Source organism: Toxorhynchites rutilus, chromosome 2 (genome assembly GCF_029784135.1).
Source record: "Toxorhynchites rutilus septentrionalis strain SRP chromosome 2, ASM2978413v1, whole genome shotgun sequence".
NCBI classification, from domain to species: Eukaryota; Metazoa; Arthropoda; class Insecta; order Diptera; family Culicidae; genus Toxorhynchites; species Toxorhynchites rutilus.
In genome coordinates, this window is record NC_073745.1 from 310167307 (window position 1) to 310190311 (window position 23005).

At 38.7% G+C, this 23005-nt stretch overlaps 1 protein-coding gene across 6 annotated transcripts in view; it reads right to left on the reverse strand.

The window, feature by feature from the left end:
• The window catches only part of LOC129770833 (four and a half LIM domains protein 2), a 422902-nt gene that overhangs the window by 16926 nt on the left and 382971 nt on the right, over positions 1 to 23005 (reverse strand). The window contains exon 1 of one of the 6 annotated variants that reach the window (XM_055773944.1): positions 9541 to 10095. The exons of the other annotated variants lie outside the window; for them this stretch is intronic. Coding sequence (XP_055629919.1) covers positions 9541 to 9760 — 220 coding nt within the window. The 5' untranslated portion in view covers positions 9761 to 10095. Of the gene's footprint in view, positions 1 to 9540; positions 10096 to 23005 lie in introns of those variants that run through there. 6 annotated transcript variants of the gene reach the window in all.

Genomic DNA, 23005 nt, shown 5'->3' on the forward strand with positions numbered 1-23005 from the left:
ACGGACTGTACTAGTTCATTAGTCATCCTCGCTAGTCAACACTAGTCAATTCTGCCTAAGCAGTTCTAGTCGAAACGAAGCTACTGAGAGTAGAGTCGGTCTTCATTTTTCACCTTCGAAGATTGCGGGCCCTGCCTGCAATATAAAAATGCCCCCGACGTGCATATATTTGCAAATTTGCAATTTGCCAATTTCCCCCGGGCACCTTGGTTTGATGTTTCTGTTAGGGTACACATTTCGGTGGGAGCTGAAGCTCCCCCTACTTTCATGTATTTTCAATGCCGATTTCTCCAGGGCAGCTTGGTTTTGATGTCTCTGTTAGGGACCCGCCGCATGTTGTGTCAATTTCGACCAATCAGAAGTTTGTATTTCCGTTAGAATAGGGGTTGAGATTTTTCAATTGTTCGATAGTTAGTTCCATGACATATATTATTTTTTTCAATATAAAAAATTGTAATGGAGTGCCGAAATCGATTGACGCAAAAATTTCGTCAATCCATCATGAAATGACTGAGCCATAAGCGTTTAAAATTGGACAATTCTCACGATGTGCTCGATTTTCTATTTTCAAATTGTACCACAATATGTTCCCGAAAGACGTAGTTCTAGGTCAAAAGGAGAGCATGAACGTGAATCTATATCCTTCTCTCTCGCTTATATTGATCTTATATTGCTATACCATATATACTATACAATAAACTGGGATGCTATGTGCTAAAAAAATGGGTGGGTCATATCTATGATATAACCGCAAGGTTGACGTGGAACTACCTTAGCTTAACCTTGGTTCTGAAGTTTGTGTTGGGGAAACACGTTTCAGCCGGAACAAAAATGCCCCCGACTTGCATGTATTTGCAATACCAATTTTCCTACGCCATGGATATGAAGTCTGTGTTAGGGAAACACATTTCAGTCAGAAAAAAATACCCCCGACTGTGTTCATGTATTTGCAAAGCGGATTCCCCCAGGCACATCGATTTTGAAGTCCGTGTTAGGGAGCCACAGCTCGGTTGGAACAACAATACCCCCTACTTGCATGTGTATTTGCTAAGCGGATTCCCACAGGTACATTGATTTTGAAGTCTGTGGTCGGGAAACCGTAAATCAGGCCAATCTAAACTAGGCAGTTAGGGCGTTTAGATAACGCTTAACATTTTACAGTTATTCAATTGTTTATCTAATGAAAAATAACATTTTATAGATGCGTAGAAATATTCCGTATCAATTGATGCAAACATCTTTCCGATCCAGTAAGAAATGTTCGAGTTATAAGCATTTGGAATCTTTAATTTTTTCCTGCATGTTTTTTTTTATGTGCGTTTGAGATGGCAAAAGTTCCTCTAGGAACGTTAGTGCCATTCAAGAGAAGTCTTTATTATGATTATAATCGCCTTATAACCATTCTAAAAGCCAATAAATATTTCAGGTACTTTTAATTTTTAACATGTTATCTGCAGTGACAAAATAAGTTGAACTCTGTCCTGATTGTTTGAATGGATACTGGCGTGATCTACGGAATGGGGAACGATATTTATCTACTCGCAACATTGGGTGCGGGCAATGCATGTTATAGGTATCATTTTGCACAGCTGGAAAACTCAAGATAGCTTTCACATTGTCATAACGAAGGAAGGGAACCACATCCCGATTTTTGAGTACTCTGTTTTACAATTTTTCGCGCATATCGCTGAAAATAATTAACATAATAATGTCTCTTCATATAGATATGTAAGGGAGCCAAACAGTGACTCTAGCACAGAAAAATATACTGGATTTTTCTGTAATGACTAGCTCGAATGATTTACGTCGAGGGAAAGCCGTATGTTCCTGTTGATGAATTGAAGACTGCAGTTTGGATGCATGAGAAAATGTCGAGAAATCTGTTCTACGAAAATTTAGTAAACTGTGTTGAGGTAAACTGTATTTAGGTGTTAAAAGGCACTTTAGGATTCTTTTGAACAGAATTTGGTTAAATGCTAATTGAAATAAAAAAATGATGTAATAAAACTATCCAAAACTATTATTAAATGCATTACCATGTAAAATATTGAGGGTGGTCTTCTAGAAGCTGGACAGAGAGTAGCGTTGCATTAAATACAGCATTACAGTAGACCGTAAATGGATGAGACTGGGCATTTTCAATATTTTGTATCTATTCTAAATATATTGTATTTTATTCTATACACATCATTGTGAACAAGAAGGCGCAATTAAAAAAACCGAATGCTTCACATTTTTTCCGAAACTTCGCAAAAAAGTGCTCGATAATACACAATACAAATATTGACCGAAGAAGCATCGCACAAATATCAACCCTTTCACCTACCACAATGAGTCACACTTGTGGTGAAATGACTGTGCCAAAAACTGCAACATCGATTCTCACTCGTGGTGCACTTGCATATCATAGGACGCTTAGAAGAGTAGTGAAATTACTCGATGCATGACCGATCGATGCTTGGTCCGCTTTTTAGGAAAGTAAATCGTAGGCTAAGAGGTTTATACCATAACTCGAAATGAAGGAACGGAATGCTACTCACGCAATTCAGAACATATTCAAACAGAACACAACTAATTTCAATCAAAATAATGAAAACAAGCCACCCAAGAGTGAACAGGATAAAACTTTGGCTTGATCAATATTTACCGGTCGAGTGGCCCCGCCATCGATCATCATCTTTCGCTATCGTTTATTGCCAAAACAGATGAAGAAAAAAACATTCGCCCCCTCTCCACTGGCGGAAGCACACGCATATTTCGCTATGCCCCTCGAGAATGCGAAGTACCGCAAACCCGTTTGTACTCGATGGAAATGATCTCACTCGCTAAGCCGCCAGCGACCGCCACATCACGTGTGGTTGAGTCAGGTCAGGGAAACGCCCGACGAGTGGTGGGGGGCTCAACAGTGCATAATCATATGCTAGTACTCTCTTGGAATCCATGAACAAAAATGGGAGAAAAGCGCGGCGCAGTTCGGTCGGTTGTCGGATTGAGGGTATTAAAATCATTGTTATTACATTTTACTGCCGCACTAAATTGTTGTTTATTTCTTCTCGCTGCTCAAACGGTCCTCCCGCTGATGATTCACAGAGTCTAGGTTGAAGATTGGCCGCCCCAGCGGCGTCGCTACCGTAGAAGGCTTGGAATTCACGCGAACCCTCGCGATCAATGGAAGTGTGCTTATACGTTATTTGGCGTCACTCACTCAATTTAGCGCTCTTTTCCGATGAGGTCGTGAACCGTGTGCGAGGTTTGATTTATTGGCCGGAATTGTCAATAATTACCCGAAGATCTATCCGGGGAAGGCGAAGCCTCGTGTATGCAGAGCGGGTTAAATTTACGATCGCGGGCTGTATAAGGTGACATTTTCACTTTTCACGCGTTGTTGGGCCCAGACCGCAATCTCTAGACGCGAGCCTAGGTGGGCGTAGTAGACGAGGCTATTTTCTAGCGAAAGGCGCTTGGCGAAGTGTTTAATGAACGCGGAGGCACATGGAGCCAGGCGTTGGAAGACGTGAACAGGTCTGGTGGAATAGCTGATACATTCAGATGGCTTCGAAAGTAACCCTTGGGATTTACTTGGGATGTGTTGACTCATGGTCGGTGTGAATGTTTGGTAAACATGCGGAAGGCAAGTCCGTATCTTACTCGAACTGTCAGGGGCTTCAATGAATGAAAGTAATGCTATGTAGACACAACCACAACATGATCACATTTCCGTATCGCGCATTCGAGACCGTAGGTCTCGTAAGGCAAACATGCGGTATCTCGTTGTCGTTTCCTGGCGCGTGGGTGGTCTCATTAGGTCAAAACAAAATAGGCAGACCAAAACTGTTTTTAGAGTTTGTTCCGGCGGGGAATTAGGAAGCGATCAGTTCGTTAGAGCGATCCAGTCCAATCTGGATCACACCATTCTATTTCGAATCTGCCGATCGCGTGTGGGCTTATTGAATGACACTTGCTCTGGTAGTGGCATGAGTTGACTCTAAGCGGTCCCTCATAATTGGAAATGCAAATTTTGCTGCCTATCCTCGAGATTATTTGACATAAAAGGCAAACAGATTGATTGCATGACTGGGAAACCGTGGGAGGACTGGGTATTGACGTGGATACATGTGGCGCAAGCCTAAGTCCAAATAGGAACGAAACAGAGTTTATGGATGTCTATGCTATTTTTCGGCAGAAATTATCCCCCCAAAAAAGCAGCGCCAGGCGTCGGCCAACTCAAATCGGGGTACTCGTGGATGATAAATTAATTTATTATTTCACTGTGCTACTATTTGCCTCAACGAGATGCAATAAAATTTTAACTGACTAAGACGAAGCCGACACCAATTAGCAGAAACCAAAAACGAGTTGCTTGACTGACCCCGAACCACTTTCCTTGGGCTGAACCAATTTAGCTCCACGTAACCCCACTCTGAGTGTGCGATTGTGTAAATTTGTAGCGAATGCGATTGAGAATCTTATGCGATAATCAAATTCATCAGCGAGGTCGGATAAATGATTGCCATGATGTAAAGGCAACATTTGTGTAAACTCTTTAAAAAATTTCCATTTTTTCGATGTTTATATGTCAATGATACATGCATTGCAATCCAATTTATGCACTAAAGAATCTTCAAACTTGCCACTTAAAAAGTCAATTAAGAAGTGATTCTTGTTTAACTAATCGTTTATACATTTTACGATATTCTCAATAAAACCCATCTTTATCAAATGAAGTCGTTATGAAACACATCTTCGTTTGATATGTTATCACCGTTTGCAAAAAAAAAAAACTATTACTCTACTATATGGAATGAACATCTGATACGGAAAAGTCAATTTCCACTCATAATTTTTATACTCAAAGTGTGTTCATTCCACCGAAAAGTTATTATCATTTTCGCCTCACAAATTGGAAGACGAACCTTCAATGTCGTCAACGCGAATAGCCTATTACAAAAAAAAAGTATAAAAATTGATCGAGTCGTGGATCGATTCAAATGATTATCTGTTTTTTTTTAATGTAGAATTCGTAGGTTATTCGAAAAATGAGCGAATGTACATACTGAACCTTTTTTTGGTCTACAAGAATTGGATCATCACGATTTGATTTTCATGATGTATGGATGTATGGAAAAAATCATCATCGAATTTTAAAAACCGACCATTTACATTTTGTTTATTGGATCAAAAGAAAAAGACCTGTGCAAAGTTTTAGCTCAATCGGACGTGATTTAGGGGTGCCACAAAGCGCTCAATGTTTTGATTAATATTGATTGCTGACTGTTTTTAAATTGCTTTTTGGTAGGAAGTGAAACTAAGTTCGGTACGATAATGTATAACAACAGCTGGTTTTCGAGGCTTCATAGGGATCAGATATTTGATGATAATATAAAGTACACCAGGTAACGGGTGTTAAATAAAAAATGAGAATGTTTTCAATACCTTTCAGTAACTCAAATAAAGAGCGTAAAATTTTTTTTTCTCCAAGAAAATTGCTCTTTGGGCTCCCTAGAAACAGTAGGCGTGTTTGGTTTTGCTAGTTTGAATTTAGTCAAAGCAAAGATGGCGTCGAAACAGCACGTGCTCCGCGAACGCATTGTACGGTTCTACGAAACGCATTTCCAGCAAGGAAAAAAGTTCACGGTGGCACATTTTAAGGAAGAAAATGTACCTGTCAGTACGGTATATCGTATCCTGGGTTCCCTGAACCACAGTGTCGGTGGATGCCCAGAAAATACCGCGGGACGTCTTTCGTTCTGGACGACGAAAGCTATTTTCCGGTGTCCAAAACGCATATTCCAGGAAATGATAATTACTACTCCAGCGACAAGTCATCCACACCGCCTGAAGTGAAATACAAGTTCAAGCACAAGTTTGAAAAAAAGGTTGTGTTGTACATCGCCATTTCCGACCGGGGCATTTCAAAGCCTTGGTTTAAGCCGAGCGGTCTGGCAATCAACCAACAAATCTATCGAGAAGAGTGCCTCGATAAAATTCTGATGCCGTTCCTGAACGAGCATCACGCGGATGGGAAGTTCGTCTTCTGGCCGGACAAGGCGTCTTCCCATTACGCCAAGAAGACGCTGAGGAGAAAAATATACCGTTCGTGCCGAAAGATCGTAACCCAACAAACTTGCCCCAGTGCCGCCCAACAGAGGATTTCTTTGGCTCACTCAGTGCCCTAGTGTATAAAAACAATTGGAGGGCCAAGGACACGAAGCAACTGACTACAAGAATCCGGAATTGTTTCCGGAAAATGGACGCAAGTGCAGTACAACGTTCTTGTGAGAGCATTGCGACAAAGTTGCGTCGAACAGCAGACCACGGCCCTTACTCAAACATTCACTGACATTTTTTTGAAGAAAATACATTATGTTATTAATAAAAAATACTGAAATCGATGAAAAAAAATTTATTTTTATATGTGATTGAAAAAATTCTCATTTTTTATTTAACACCCGTTATGTAACAATAAAGCTGGAATTTGGCATATAAAGCAGGTGAACGGAGAAAGATCTACTGATAATATGGTGGTTGCGTCCAGGACATTACCGCACTGTAGAACCTTTATTTCACAATTTCTCATACACAAATCGTGGTAACCATTTCTATCTACATTTATCAGTGCATAGAAAACATCAGCAATGTCTGCGTGTCATTCCAAAATCTCCAGTCCACTCCATCATTTCACATTGTGAGCAAAACGGCACAGATGTGTGTGTGTGACTTTTTTTACACGCACCATCGACCATCCGAAGTGATTTTTCCTTTGCACTTCATATCAGGCGTTCTCAGAATTGAGAAAGACTATTGACTACACTGTAGCTGGAGCGTGGTTGTGTAATCGAAATCGCAATTACGAAGCTCTGGCACGTTTCAATAAGTAAAGGTTCTTAGAACGAGCACTGCATTTGCATTTCGAGCGAGAAAATTGCTTTGCACTCCCTTATCCGGACAACGATATTATTAGAATATCCGAATTGTGCTTTGCCGTTACATGAGTTGCTCGCTTGGATTGGCACAGTTTGTGGGACTTTGAAGATTGAACCAGATAGAACGTGATATTTTCGATCAAATAATGCTCTATATTTTTTCCAATGATTCAATAACTTTTCAACAAAATTATAATTTTCTTTATTGTGATAGATGTATAAAAATATTGCTAATCGATTGATACAAACGTATTTGCGGAATATCAAGAAATGGTCCATTTAAAAGCATCCAAGGTATTTGATAATTTCGTTACATGTTCAATCGGCTTTTTCCCAATTTAGCCAGAAACTTCGTTACTTTTGAATTGGATAACCCATTTCCAATCTGTCACCAGTAAATGGATTGAATCAAAGTGAGTTTTCTATAATTATTATTGAACCGTGCTCAAAATGTCTACTTTTAGTGAGAATCTTCAAAAAATTATATTTTTCGCAGTTTTCCAGATGTTGAAACCAAAGGGACCCTAGCTGACAATAATTTTTGAAAAGTTGAGACTTTTTTACATATTATATTAAGATTTCAGAAACACTTATTTATTTTTTTCCAATCCACTGACCCGTTAATGTGATATATTTTATTAAACAAAACACATGACGTAGCATTTAGAAAAAAATATCAATAACGGAAATAACTACATACATTGTGATACGTTATGTAAAAAAAGTCTGGGATTTCAAAAATTATGAAAAAACTTAAAAAAGTGGAAGTGGCGCTATCTCTCCTCCAACGCACGAACTACTTTCCGCCAACTTCAGGCCAGCTACCGTGAACCCCTATCTCGATTCAGTAGCTAGTTTTGGCTGATGCAGTGATGCAGTAATGCAGTGATTTTTTTTCGCGTTACAGTTTTAATTATGGAGCAGAGGGCTGCCGTTAAATTTTGTGCCTCCAGGGCAAACAGTGAATGCGGTCTTCTACAAAAGTGTCCTGGAACGATTATTGGCACGGATACAACGCGTGCGGCCCGACCAGTACCGATCAGGAGAATGGTTTTGCTTCATGACAATGCGCCCGCGCACACTGCGAATTTGGTAGCGCAGTTTTTACCCAAACGAAAGGTGACTGTCATTACCCATCCACCCTTTTCTCTGGACCTCGTCCCGGCAGATATTTTCTTGTTTCCCAAGCTAAAGAATGCTATGAAAGGGGACCGTTTTGACGATGTTCCAGACATTCAACAAAATGTGACGCGTATTATGAACTCCTTACCGGCTGAGCAGTTAAAACCCGCCTTCCGACACCTCTACGAACGTTCAAAAATTTGTGTGGAAAGAGAAGGCCTATATGTAGAAAACTAATCTAATCTAATCTTTTGAGTATCTCTTTTTTTCTTTGTTTTAAAAAATAGTCCCGGAACTTTTTGAATGTACTGTGTATGTATATAAATTATAATGAATCGCTGAACTCGAGAACGTTCAATCGTTCAATTTGAGTCGTCTTTATTTTGTTGTGTTTGTCTCTGCCCGTAGATCAACGTTAAGGCGATAAAAATCGAAAATTTGGAAGAAAATGGAAAAAATCGGAAAATTGAATTCCCACATGTTCTACAATGACTTCGTTATATGGGTTGTTAATCTAATTGTGTTCGTCCTCGAACATAGAAAAATTTACGGCAAATTTTTTTTTCAATGTTAAAGGAAAATTCGGAAAAATCGATTTCCCATATATTCTGCAGCGTCTCTCGTCTTGACGAAATCGATTTTCGTGTTCTGTTGGTGTGAAGCGAAAATGATAATGGAATCTAAGGTGGAATAACGCACTTTAAAAACAAAAAAATAATATAATGTTAAAATATTGATTGATTGATTGATTTTATGTTACAGAGGCTTTAGACTACAAAGTTCATTCGCTTTCAGCATAGAAAATGATAAGTTCTGATAAGTTATGTGATTCAATCCACGAACGTTCGCTTAGTAAGAAAACGTGAATGTTTGAATGTAATCATATTAAAAAAACATGAGATAATCGGATGGATTCAATTCTGGCGAGTATGATGTAAGAGTAATTTCACAAATAAATTTTTCGAACTATTGAATGCTTCAGATGGTTTTAACGACTCAATGATGTTCATAAGAAGTATTAGACATACATTCCGAAACAAAATTTACTATTTTTGTCAAGTTTTTACCCTGAGCAATTGAGAAACGAGAATGCGCTTTACAAAATGTCCTTATTGATGCCCCAGCGATAGACAAGGCTTTTGTTTATCTGTTTGTTCATATCGTTTTGAAATAAATGCATTTTGATACAATGAGAAAGGTTTCAATTAATTTATACTTCCAATGTAGACTCATTGGATATTCGAACAAAATCACATATATCTTGATTTGTGGGTTGGAACAAGAAACTCCCTAACTGTTAATTGTCACAAGCTGGCGTTACGTTTATGTTGCAAGCATCGTTAAACGTACATGATAGGTGGTCTATAGCGCTATCAATGGTTTTAAAATTTATTGGGAAACACAGTTAATCATTCAGTCTTGACTGCATACCATTTCACCATTTCATTACAAAATCAATCTTAATTTTCAGACAAACCCCAACCGGGCTTCATACCTGGCGTTGTGTCCCGGCAGTCACCCATCAAGCATTCCATTCCGCGACCACAGCGGAAGCTGGAATTCTCTTTGGCAGCGGTCGCTCCCGGCAGGAACATACTCAAGATCGCAATATCCTCATTGTTATCCTTGGCGCGTTTGATCCGTTCTCCTCCGACGACTTTCGTTTTGAGTCGAAGGCGGCTATCGAATTCGGACGTCAAGACGTCGGTAGCCATTCTTGCTATTGTTGTTGTTCACAAAAACTCACACACACAAAAATCACTTCTGACAAGCAAGCATGAAACAAACAATGTTCATGCTATTTTGTTCATAACACTGGGATGTGTCGCTCTCTGAGGACGAACGATATGGACAGGCTGTTATTCAAATCACTTTCAAATCACCATCAACGCACTCAAAAGATTTCACTGCTTTTCGCAAATCACTTTCACACTCGTCAATTATGACCCCCTCGGGGAGATTGAAGTGCATACGGGAAGTAAAAGTACGCAAAAACAAGACCCGCTACTCCGCGATGTAATCCAACCAGCAGTTCATTCATAACTGAAGCCGGCAAACAGCGCTAGAGTTAGTCTTATTGTGTCTCCACCTCGAAGCTCTCGATGCTCTTCTGGCCGCGGGAGCAACAACAAAAAATAAAAACATTCCGCGCCACCACTCGTACTCGCGCCTTGCGGAGGACGAATAGAGATATTCAAGACTCCGCTGGAGGAGCTTTGCGTGTTGTGTTTCGGTTTTGCGTGTCTTGCCGCCGACTTCAAGAGTTCAAGTCTGCTGGAAGTTGGCGGCCAAGGGCGCCGCCGTCGCTAGGTGAAATGTGTTATGATTTTCAAGTTGGTTGTGCAGTTGTGCCTCGAGGAAGCCTCGCGGAAAGAAATTGTTGGTGGTGCTGACTGTTGAAGTTGTTAACGATCAGTTGGAATTGGATTTGCAGAATGGAACATTATTTTTTGTGTTTATTGAATAACATTCTACCCCAAAAAAAAGAGTTGCTTTTGGGTAATCTGATAGAATTTTGGATCATTTGAACAAAATGAACTGAATGATCCCACAATCATGAAAACGTGGGATTTTATGTTTTTGCATTGAAAACAGGTTCTTTTTTTGGTCGCCTTGACTCGCCGTGGACTAGTCAATGACTCATCCCGGTTTGAATTCTAGTTTTGCGCTGTTAGGGTCTATTAGGAAAATGAGATTCATCGTTTATGTTCGGATCATTTTATTTTATCGTGTATCGTTATGCTAAATCGTTGTCGAGGAACATCTCCGCGTGGAATCATTGCTCTAGGAAATGAGTAACCATAGGAAGCAGGAAATGATCAATAATTTCAATGTTTGTGATTCATACATGAATTTACCATCATCGCAATATAAACATATACGGGAAAGTCAGGAAAGACGGACATCCTTGGATAATTGATAAATTACATTTTTATTTCAAATTTTAATGATGTACAAACTTGCAATACAGTGTATCAATACCTTTGACACTTATTGTGTACACCTAGCTGGATTTCTGTTAAAATTGTAAATAAAAACAAAAAAGTAATCTACAAAGAGCAGCTCGATGTAAGGTTTCGTCTGAAGAAAAAAAGGTTTTCATTTTCAAAAGGTTGTATCGAGGTTTTTTTTTGGGGTATTTTTCGTTATGTGAATGTTTTACCATCACTTCTCATCCAGTTTATTGAATCAGCGGTGAATTTTTCTTATTTTTACACCAGAAATATTAACAAAAATAGAATACTAATTAAGTCGGGTAAGACGGACACTCCACCGAAAAAAAACAAATATTTAGTTTTGAAAACAACTTAATCAGCTCCTCTCTCTTTGATTAACAGATGCCCACTAGCTACATTTGCAAGTGCAACCACATATCATGGACGAATCAGCAGAGCGGTTTTTAAAACGTAATCCGAATTGGTCGTTCCGAATGCCGGAAGCTATTTTCGACATAAAAAAATAAGAAAAATTACAAGCCCTCCTAGGTGATTTTAGTCTAGCCTTTTCGTTTGATAATTTTAAGGCATATTTGAAGACCTCCAAAACTTATCGAGTACATGAACTTGAACTTTAAGTTAGTGTCCATCTTTCCCGCCGAGTGTTATATTCTATTTCAAATAATGCAAAAAGTACATAGAATTTTTATCATGCAAATTCACCTAATAGATGAATGAGTCCTTCATAACTATTTTTGTTTCTGTATTTTCGTGCAAGTATGTAATGGACGTTTTTATGTCAAAGCTGATCAGGTTTGCTGCTGACAAACTAACAAAAACTTTTTTGAGCATGTTTTGAATAGTGTGTACAAATCTTCATTAAGCGGGAACTCCGGTCTGGAAAATCGAAAAAATCGAAATTTTTGTTTTTTGCAGTTTTGGGAAGCTTATGTCCTCAGAAATGTTGCCCTTAAAGAATTTTTCGATATTTGATTTCGTGGGAAAGTTACAGCCGAAAGCATGAAGTCACCTCAAGGGACATAGTATTGCTGTACGAATTTTTAAACGCATATTTCTCGACACCATGTTTTTTTCAACTGGTGGTATCGATATCTCAGGATCTACTCGACCAATTTGGATGAACTTTTTTATCAGCATGTAGAAATGAATTATCCAAAGCGTTACATTGCCGTTTTTTGATATCTATTTTTTTCGATTTTTTATGATTTTTTCTAAACAGTGATTTTTTATGAAAAATAACTCATTTTTAACAAAAACGACAGCCATTTTGGCAATTTTTCGAATTTTCATAAACTCCTATGTAACGCTTTAGGTATTGTTCTTAAAGATTCGACATATTCAATGGAACTCGTTCTGCGACACCTCGTTGCTTCAGAACCGATACCACCAGCAAGATACCGATATTCAGATATACCAATATACCATAAACAATTATTAAAATACCCAATCGCTTCCCTTTATTCCTAACATCCGAAAAAAAAATCACGAAAATTCATTATTGTTCGACCATCCAGACAGGGGTCCCCCTTAATTTAAAATACAAATCGTAGAATAACATGGACATTCGTTGAATACACTCTGTCCAGTTTCTATAAGATCAGTTAAGTTTTGCCTGCAATCTGTCACGTGAGATGAAGATTATTTTAATTTATATTACTAAACTAGCTGACCCGGCGAACTTCCTCTTGCCTAAAGCTAACGACATTTGAACTTCTATTTTTATTTATATAGATAAAAGATATAGGAGTGCGTTATTTCGCCTGAAACTCCATTTCCACCTTCAAACAAAGATCAATTTCGTTAGCACAAATATGGAAAGGACTAATAATGCTCATCGTTATATAATTGTAAAACATAGGGAATTAAATTTTCCTAATTTTTCGACCTTCCTTCAGAGCTTTCCGAAAATTTTCCGATTTTTCTCTCCACTATATTGATATATGGGCAAGGATACATACAACAAAATAAAGACGGCTCAAATCGGACCATTCCTTTTTCGGGTTTTGCGCTTCCCAACACATTTGGCCTTCCATTTTTATTTATATAGATGTGTTTGTATTGATCACAACAATGTAATGTATGGTTTTCATACGTGTGTGCAAGCTCGTGGTGTAAACAAACATTTTCGTTTTTTTGATGTGATCATTTTGTATAATACCATCTGTTTGTTGGTTCGCAAAATGGCGAAAGAAAAAAGTGCTTACGAAAAAAGTAAATGCTTAACTTTTAATTATTTTTGGGGCACGATTTTGCTACCTCTCTGTTACTCTCCGAAGACGTTTAAATAGTTAAAAAAGGCAGACTTAAAGATTGAAATTTAAACAATGTCCAGCGTAACATGATTAAGAAGTTTTAGTAAAAATGCGTGAAGTTTTCTCGCAAAAGCGCAAACAAATCAAGCTCAAATGGTGCTATTCTCGATATTTCGCTGAATTAGTTGGCAATAACGGACCAAAACCTGGACCAGAAAAACGTTCTATTATGTTGAACTGTAAGAGGACACTGTAGAGAACATAAAAGAGAAATAATAATAAAACATGTTCAAAAATTGAGTTGGTATTGTCATTTCAAATCGTGCTTAGATTTCCGGGGACACCCTGTGTGTCACGAAAAGAGTCCAACCTTGATGGTACTGAGGGATTTAACGATTACCTGATTTACGGACATAGAAACAATTTAGTGGCGGATCATGTATGTATGGTGAAATATTGTGTAGGTGTAAAGCTTAAGACAGTTTTCGCATTCTTCAAAATGAATAGCTAAGATCACCAATTCTGGAGAGTTCTTCCGATTATTTTTTTCTGCGTAACAATTGTCAAAAACGATTTATGATTAAGCAGCCCTTGCCACTGTTCATAAAAGCATGGAAACCAAGAATTTAAGGATCCAAGAGATTCAAGAGATTCAAGCGATTCATAAGATTCAAAAGATTCAGGAGATTCAAGAGATTCAAGAGATTTAAGAGATTCAAGAGATTCAAGAGATTCAAGAGATTTAAGAGATTCAAGAGATTCAAGAGATTCAAGAGATTCAAGAGATTCGAGAGATTAAAGAGATTCAAGAGGTTCAAGACATTCAAGAGAATACACTCTTCATAGATTCAAGAGATTCAAGAGATTTATGAGATTCAAGAGATTCAAGAGATTCAAGTGATTCGAGAAATTCAAGAGATTCAAAAGATTCAAGACATTCAAGAGAATACAGTCTTCATCGATTCAAGAGATTCAAGAGATTCAAGAGATTCAAGAGATTCAAGTGATTCGAGAAATTCAAGAGATTCAAAAGATTCAAGACATTCAAGAGAATACAGTCTTCATCGATTCAAGAGATTCAAGAGATTCAAGAGATTCAAGACATTCAAGAGAATACACTCTTCATAGATTCAAGAGATTCAAGAGATTCAAGAGATTCAAGAGATTCAAGAGATTCAAGAGATTCAAGAGATTCAAGAGATTCGAGAGATTAAAGAGATTCAAGAGGTTCAAGACATTCAAGAGAATACACTCTTCATAGATTCAAGAGATTCAAGAGATTTATGAGATTCAAGAGATTCAAGAGATTCAAGTGATTCGAGAAATTCAAGAGATTCAAAAGATTCAAGACATTCAAGAGAATACAGTCTTCATCGATTCAAGAGATTCAAGAGATTCAAGAGATTCAAGATATTCAAGAGATTCAAGAGATTCAATAGATTCAAGAGATTCAAGAGATTCAAGAGATTCAAGAGATTCAAAAGATTTAAGAGATTCAAGAGATTCAATAGATTCAAGATATTCAAGAGATTCAAGAGATTCAATAGATTCAATAGATTCAAGAGATTCAAGAGATTTAAGAGATTCAAGAGATTCAAGAGATTCAAGAGATTCAAGAGATTCAAGAGATTCAAGAGATTCAAGAGATTCAAGAGATTCAAGAGATTCAAGAGATTCAAGAGATTCAAGAGATTCAAGAGATTTAAGAGATTCAAGAGATTCAAGAGATTCAAGAGATTCAAGAGATTCAAGAGATTCAAGAGATTCAAGAGATTCAAGAGATTCAAGAGATTCAAGAGATTCAAAGATTCAAGAGATTCAAGAGATTCAAGAGATTCAAGAGATTCAAGAGATTCAAGAGATTCAAGAGATTCAAGAGATTCAAGAGATTCAAGAGATTCAAGAGATTCAAGAGATTCAAGAGATTCAAGAGATTCAAGAGATTCAAGAGATTCAAGAGATTCAAGAGATTCAAGAGATTTAAGAGATTCAAGAGATTCAAGAGATTCAAGAGATTCAAGAGATTCAAGAGATTCAATAGATTCAATAGATTCAAGAGATTCAAGAGATTTAAGAGATTCAAGAGATTCAAGAGATTCAAGAGATTCAAGAGATTCAAGAGATTCAAGAGATTCAAGAGATTCAAGAGATTCAAGAGATTCAAGAGATTCAAGAGATTCAAGAGATTCAAGAGATTCAAGAGATTCAAGAGATTCAAGAGATTCAAGAGATTCAAGAGATTCAAGAGATTCAAGAGATTCAAGATTCAAGATTCAAGATTCAAGATTCAAGATTCAAGATTCAAGATTCAAGATTCAAGATTCAAGATTCAAGATTCAAGATTCAAGATTCAAGATTCAAGATTCAAGATTCAAGATTCAAGATTCAAGATTCAAGATTCAAGATTCAAGATTCAAGATTCAAGATTCAAGATTCAAGATTCAAGATTCAAGATTCAAGATTCAAGATTCAAGATTCAAGATTCAAGATTCAAGATTCAAGATTCAAGATTCAAGATTCAAGATTCAAGATTCAAGATTCAAGATTCAAGATTCAAGATTCAAGATTCAAGATTCAAGATTCAAGATTCAAGATTCAAGATTCAAGATTCAAGATTCAAGATTCAAGATTCAAAATTCAAGATTCAAGATCAAGTGGGAATAGAATTTTTTGTTGTTGCTCCCGTTTGAAGCCATAGAACAACTGATTTTTGAATTGAATTGATATTTTGAATGATAAAGATTAAAGGAAGCAACCTAAAGAAACAAGACGCACAAATGGAAGCACCCATCATCTGAAACTATCACTGGTATTGACTACAAATTGTACCTTTAAAAAGAGCTCCAACCGGATTGAGAGTATAGAGACGACAAGAAAATGAATTATCTAGAAAACTGTTACTGGGAGTCATATTCACCAGACATTGCTCCATCAGATTACTATTTGTTCCGGGCCATGGCATAGGCCCTTTCTGAAGAGCGGCTTCTATCTTATAAGGATATCAAAAATTGGATCGATAGTTATATCGCTTCAAAACAACCAGACCTCTACCAGAAAGATGGGCCATGTTTGTGGCTTTCGATGGAGCTTTCTTTGAATAAAATTTCTGTAAGTTTTATGTTTTAAACGAATGTCAATCCGTAGTCATTTTTGAACTTCTAAAAAAAACAACAAGAATGCATCAAATAAAATCAAAAGAAAAACCATAACATCCATTGAATTATCATTACTGGCGAGTTACATACAAAATCAGCACCCAGTTCAAATCTGATAGGCATTAACGCTAGGGCAAAGCAAACCTGTAGCGTGATATCATCAAATTTTTCCACTGAGCCAGAACGTGACTATTTGCTCCGATCCTACCACCAACTTATCGTCAATATTTAACATTTTAATGCATTATCAGTCATTTGTACACGTGACAATGATTGCTTGCTCGGCTGCGTTACGCTCACCTGGCGAAACCAAACACCCTCTATCCGTTCGCAATCCATACATGAGGTGCAATGATAAACAATCACAGGACAGACGAGGCGTTCGAATAGCGTTTGTTTTGTACCGTTTGTCAGGAGCGCCAGCAGCGAACTCTTGGTCCAATGTCCGAAACCATATTTGGCCACGCCTAAAATGTGAAATGATGATGTGCTGAATGACTGGCGCTAGCAGATGTTGCTGTATATCATCCATCCAGCAAACTCGTCGAAAACGTGCAGATCTCCAAGAGACTGGTGCGTTAATGATTACACACCCACTGCCGCACATTGTTCGCCCATATTAGTCTACGACCGTCAAAAGAAAAAAACACTGTCAGTTGCAAAGTTGCTTGCTTGTTTTTTGCTGTTGTTGGGGTTTGGTTCCGTTTTATAGAAGGTGCTGCTGTCTGGCGAGATGATTAATTCGAGCATCAATTCAATACTCTGATAATATATTTGTGAGTTTGTCCTTCAAGAATCTCATTACCTCTGATCGGCGCTGAAACAAAAAAGGCACTTTGCACTTGTAATTATCTCTGCGCGTCCGAATCGGCATAACATTCTGAATAAATTGACCTGGTTCTCAGATGTGTGTCTCGGCGCCCACACTTCCCACGGCAGCAACAACTCAATCGCCGTCAGCTGACCTCAACGGAGATCTCTTGGGCGATAGTTTGTATTGGTCCATCACTCTTCAATAATAATAGCTTTGGAACATGGGTTTAAATTTCATTTGATTTATAGATTTTGTTGTCGTACCTTAAAAAGCGTTCTAATGGGATCAAATAAATCAGCTATGGCGCATTTGTCAAATTTTACTGCTTTCCAAACTATTGTGATCAATATATCGATTGTTGGGTTAGACAATGGCTGTCCAACTTTTCCGATATCAATTATCATAAACCCATTCTTGGCTGTGCTGGTTGATTTATTTGCATTTTTCTAACCCGACTGCGGGACCGCGTCGCAATGTCACACCGGAAAGTTCGTGAGCACCTCACGCCAAGCAAGGGAAGTAGGGCAGAAACTCGTGCTGCTGCTGCCCATATGGGGCGGCCAAGTGTCACCCCCCCCACGTACGCATTTTTGTTGCTTACCACCCCCGGAAGTTGCTAGAAACTGGATAAATAATGCCTTTTATTGAAATATATCGAACAAAATGTGTTTGTTTGCGTCGATCGATAGGCGGTGGACTACGACTCCGACTTTGAATTCAAAATAGACCAAACGGCACGGGGTAAACTTCTATCCGGATAATTTATGGTGTTAATTTGAAGCCGCTAACAGGCGAGCAAATCTGTGGCGGCGGCGAAGTGACAGCGCCGCTTCAATGTGAGCCGTCGTGATATTCGCAATGGTTGGCGCTAGTTTGGAAGTAAACAATTTGTACGAAAAAAAGCAATTTTTCCTTTTTCGATCACAATTGGCAGCAATAAAACACACGGAACCTACGCCAATTTTCGTCTACCGTTCCGATAGCGTGACTAGCTCCTTCTCACTCACACGTAACACGTTGATATCATTGATGGACTGGAACTTTTGGGCGCCGAAAACAATGCTCGCGTTGTGCGTTTGTTTTAGGTGCTTCCAGGAATTCCCCTTCCTGACCTCTAATTTTGTGTCGTGAAAATGCGATATAAACTGTTGTTCTGAACGTATTTTTGATTGCATGTTGTATGAAGTCTAAGCTTTTTCCTGCAGATAATGATGAATACAGATGTAGTGACTGTTATTTTTGTTTTGACGTGGGACTATGTCTAACCGGAATATATGTGGGGTAAAATGAAAACCTAACCACAGAACATGCAGGAAAAAATTAAAGATTTCGAATGCTTATAACTCGAACATTTAACATTACTGGATCGGGAAGATGTTTGCATCAATTGATAGGGACTATTTCTACGCATCTATCGCAACTAACAAAATGTTATTTTTCATTAGATAAACAATTGAATAACTGTAAAATATTAGGCGTTATCTAAACGCCCTAACTGCCTCGTTTTGATTGGCCCGATTTACAGTTTCCCTAACATAGCCATCAAAACCAAGCAGCCTTGGGGAAATCGGCATTGCAAATAAATGAAAGTAGGGGGACATTTGTTCTCACCGAAAAATGTTCCCTAACACAGACTACAAAACCAAGCAGCGATGGAGAAATCGGCATTGCAAACACATGAAAGTAGGGGGAGCTGTTGTTCCCACCGAAATGTATTCCGTAACCGAAATTTCTAAACCAAGGTGCCTGGAGGAAATCGGCACTTCAAATTCATGCAAGTCGGGGGTATTTTTGTTCCGACTGAAACGTGTTTCCCTACACAGATTTCAAACCCAAGTTTTCTGGGGAAATCGACTCTGCAAATAAATGCAAACATCGAGTACTTTTGTCCTCGCTTGCCTTTGTGCAGACTGGAATATGTCTGTCCTAACACGATCTTCTAAACTAAGGAACCTGTAAAAATCGTGCAGACACTAGAAGCGAATGAACTTTCCAGTTTTAAGCAGATTCGCGGTTCGAGAAGTACGTACACTTGAGAGATGTAAACTTCAGAGGGAAATGTAAAATAAAATAATCGTTTGATAACTTTTTTTTGGTCTTTATTCGAAAGATTTTCAGCCTTAGGCTGGTTCATCAAACGTTTGATAATTCTTCCGTACATATATTTTGTCCTAGGCATCATACCAAACGTAAAAGGTCTGTCATTAAATCTACTCGTAACGAAGAACAATCTATCACAATACATGAATTGACTTTACATGGCATTTGTTCAATCTTTTTACTCACAAAGTAAATATATTGAATTCAATTGAATTTGGAAACTGTTTCATTCAATCAATAATTTAATCAATACAAACGAATGATTGCTGAGCTAAAGTAGTCCCACGTCAACCTTGCGGTTATATCATAGATATAACCCACCCATTTTTTGTTTATAAGGGTCTTTAACCTGAAAGTTATTCGTCCCCGTTGGATTACCTCTAATCTTGTCTTATTCGTAGTTTTTTTTTTTTCAAAAAGTGCTTAGCTGAACGTTCAATATCGTATGCTTCGCACTCTGTCGAGGCGATGGAGTACCGGGTTGTCATAGTTGGTGCTGACTATCGAGAGATATTTTTTACAGTTGGTTGGGTTCATGAAATACTAACTTAATTTAATTTTAACGTTTCAAGGTGGAAATGAAGCCAATTTCTGTATATATTAGGCTGTCAAAAAAGTCCTGCGGTATTTTTTTTTGAATTTTCATTTGTTCATAAAATTAGTTACATTCATCTGTTTTAAGTCAAATATGCGCCGTTTTGTTAGATGACTTGTTCCCAACGAGATGCCAACTTCATAATACCCCTGTTATAGAAGCTCGCTTTCTTATTGGCCAAAAACTCGGATAGCCAATTTTCACAGGCCTCTTTTGTGGCTAACTTCTGACTACCTATCTCGTTCGCCATGGACAAAAACAGGTGGTAGTCACTTGGTGCAAGGTCCGGACTATACGGCGGATGCAAAAGAACCTCCCATCCGAGCTCCCGGAGCTTCTGGCGCGTCACCAAAGATGTGTGTGGCCTGGCGTTGTCCTGATGGAAGACAATGCGGCATCTGTTTATCAAAGATGGCCTCTTCTTCATGAGTGCTACCTTCAAGCGGTCCAGTTGTTGGCAGTACAGGTCCGAATTGAGCACTTGGCCATAGGGAAGCAGCTCATAATAGATTATTCCTTGACAATCCCACCAAACACACAGCAGAACCTTCCTGGCCGTTAATGAGGGCTTGGCCACCGTCTGAGCCGCTTCAGCGGGCTTCGACCACGACCGTTTGCCCTTCACGTTGTCGTAAGTGACCCACTTTTCATCGCCAGTCACCATCCGCTTCAGAAACGGGTCGATTTTGTTGCGATTCAGCAGCGATTCACATGCGTCGATACGGTCAAAGATGTTTTTTGCGTCAACGTGTGTGGCACCCATACATCGAGCTTCTTTGTGAATCCAAGCTTCTTCAAATGGTTAATAACGGTTTGATGACTTATCCCCAGCTCTTGGCCGATGCTACGGCTGCTACTATGCCGGTCTTTCTCGGCTAATTCAGCGATTTTGTCGCAATTTTCGACGACAGGCCTTCCGGAGCGTGGCACATCTTCGACGACCTCTACACCAGAACGAAAACGTTGAAACCATCGTTGTGCGGTGAAAATGGAAACTGTATCGGGTCCGTAAACTGCACAAATTTTATTGGCAGCTTGAGATGCATTTTTGCCTTTGTCATAGTAGTACTGTAAAATATGTCGGATTTTCTCTTTATTTTGCTCCATATTTGCGACACTATAACTCACGAACGACTTAACCAAACAAAACACTGTCAAGGACTATATTATAGCGAAAATACCTTTCCAACAAGCTATAGTATGACTCGATACAATGAATACAAATAGAACTACGCGCTTACAACGACACCTCGCGGAAATACCGCAGGACTTTTTTGACAGCCTAATATGAGAAAATTCATAGTTCAAGATTATCAACAGCAAGTACCTTTGAGTAAAATTATAGCTAACTATGGTGCAAGTTATTCTGGGGTCCACAAAGTACAAAAGATGTTCCATGAAACTGGATCGGTGGTCGATACACTAGGATGCAAGCGGGAGAAGCTATAATCTTTTCACGAAGATGCAAACTTTGTTTGTCAGACCAGAAAAAATCCAACGATGACAAGTCGAGAAATGCAGCTGACCATTTTCGAGCGTACCGTGGGCGCTTGACTTCAGAAAGCAAACCTGAAGAACAAACTGACAGTGCGTCGTCCTTCGATTCAACATACCAAGTAATCAATTCAACGTGCATAGTTTTGAAGAATATTGATCTTTTTGAGCACTATTTTTTGTCACTTGAGAAATTGATTAACATTAATTTCGTAATAATGAAGTAAATTCAATCGGGTTTTATTTATTCCTTGCTCTGCTATACGAAACATTATTGGAAACAATACATTTTTCTTCAAAACCCCAAAGTAATCAAAATAAAATGATCGAAGAACAACACGGGCACTTCATTTCTGACAGTGCTGTTTGTATTCAATGAGAAGGCGGGAGAAGATGTTGTGGATTGTCATACCAAACAGATGTGAGCGGATTGATTCCCCGTGAAGCAGTGTTGAACCTGATAAGCCATTCCGAATCCCAAGAGTCTCTCATGGTATATCTAGACCAAGCGAACAGTATTCATAGAAGGCATATCAACCACATATTTATCATAGTCGTGACCCGCTAGTCTGTCGGTTACCTCATTAGTGAGAGTATCAGAATTACCCTGGATTCTAGGTCCCTCTGTCACTCAATCAATGTCAGAACAACCCCGGAAAATAACGTGAGATAGAAAAGATTCTCGCTTCCTTGTGGAAGCCACCTTACTTTTAAGTTTCTATTTGATACCCGTGCCGATAGCATATGATGACACGACTTCAAATCTTACGAAAGTGACAAACCATAGTCACGCCATTCGCCTGCGGGAACACCGAGACTTGAACCATCTCACGTCATTCGCCACCGAATTCGTTTGCCGAATGAACGTTTCACTGAATAATTCACTTTCGTTTGTGAAAATAGGATCTAGCAGAAGTCATTTCACCTTGTGGCATTCTTTAGTGGAAAAATGAGAACGAAACAACTCTGTCTCGATTAGCACTTGGCGAACCGGTCAGCATGCGAACCAGAACGTCATGATCGCTTTAGGCACTGCAAGTTAATATTCTTCTTTGCCTCTCATTCGCAACATATCGAGTCCCCCAGCATGTTGAAGCAGTTGGATCATACGGACTACGTGAGGCGAACGATGCATACTCTGTTACCACTACTTAACTCGTCCCATAGTGTGTCGGTAAGTGTTACCTAGGTGAACGAACAGCTAGCAGGACAACAGGGAAGTGTAATCAATTCCTCAGCTTTTTTTATACACTTGGTGCGACAAAAGTGAATACTCTCATTCTGTTCAAGTATCTGAATCATCCACTCATTTTCGGTTACATATTTGTGAATCGAGATTAGCACGACACATTGTGGTTTATTTCATCCTTTCATCAGATTTCCAAACAGCGTCATTGCGAGAATAGGCTCCAGCACTGAAGATGGAACGGAATGAAGATGAGGAGGAACAGAATTTTTCTATTTTCTTGTAATGTCAATGGAGTGTGTGGACTGTTGTGAAAATACCACCATCGGAGATATGGTACACATGATGAATTGGAAACAACGTGAGCTGATTTCTTTCCCTTTCCTTTTTTTGACGTAGGACCACGC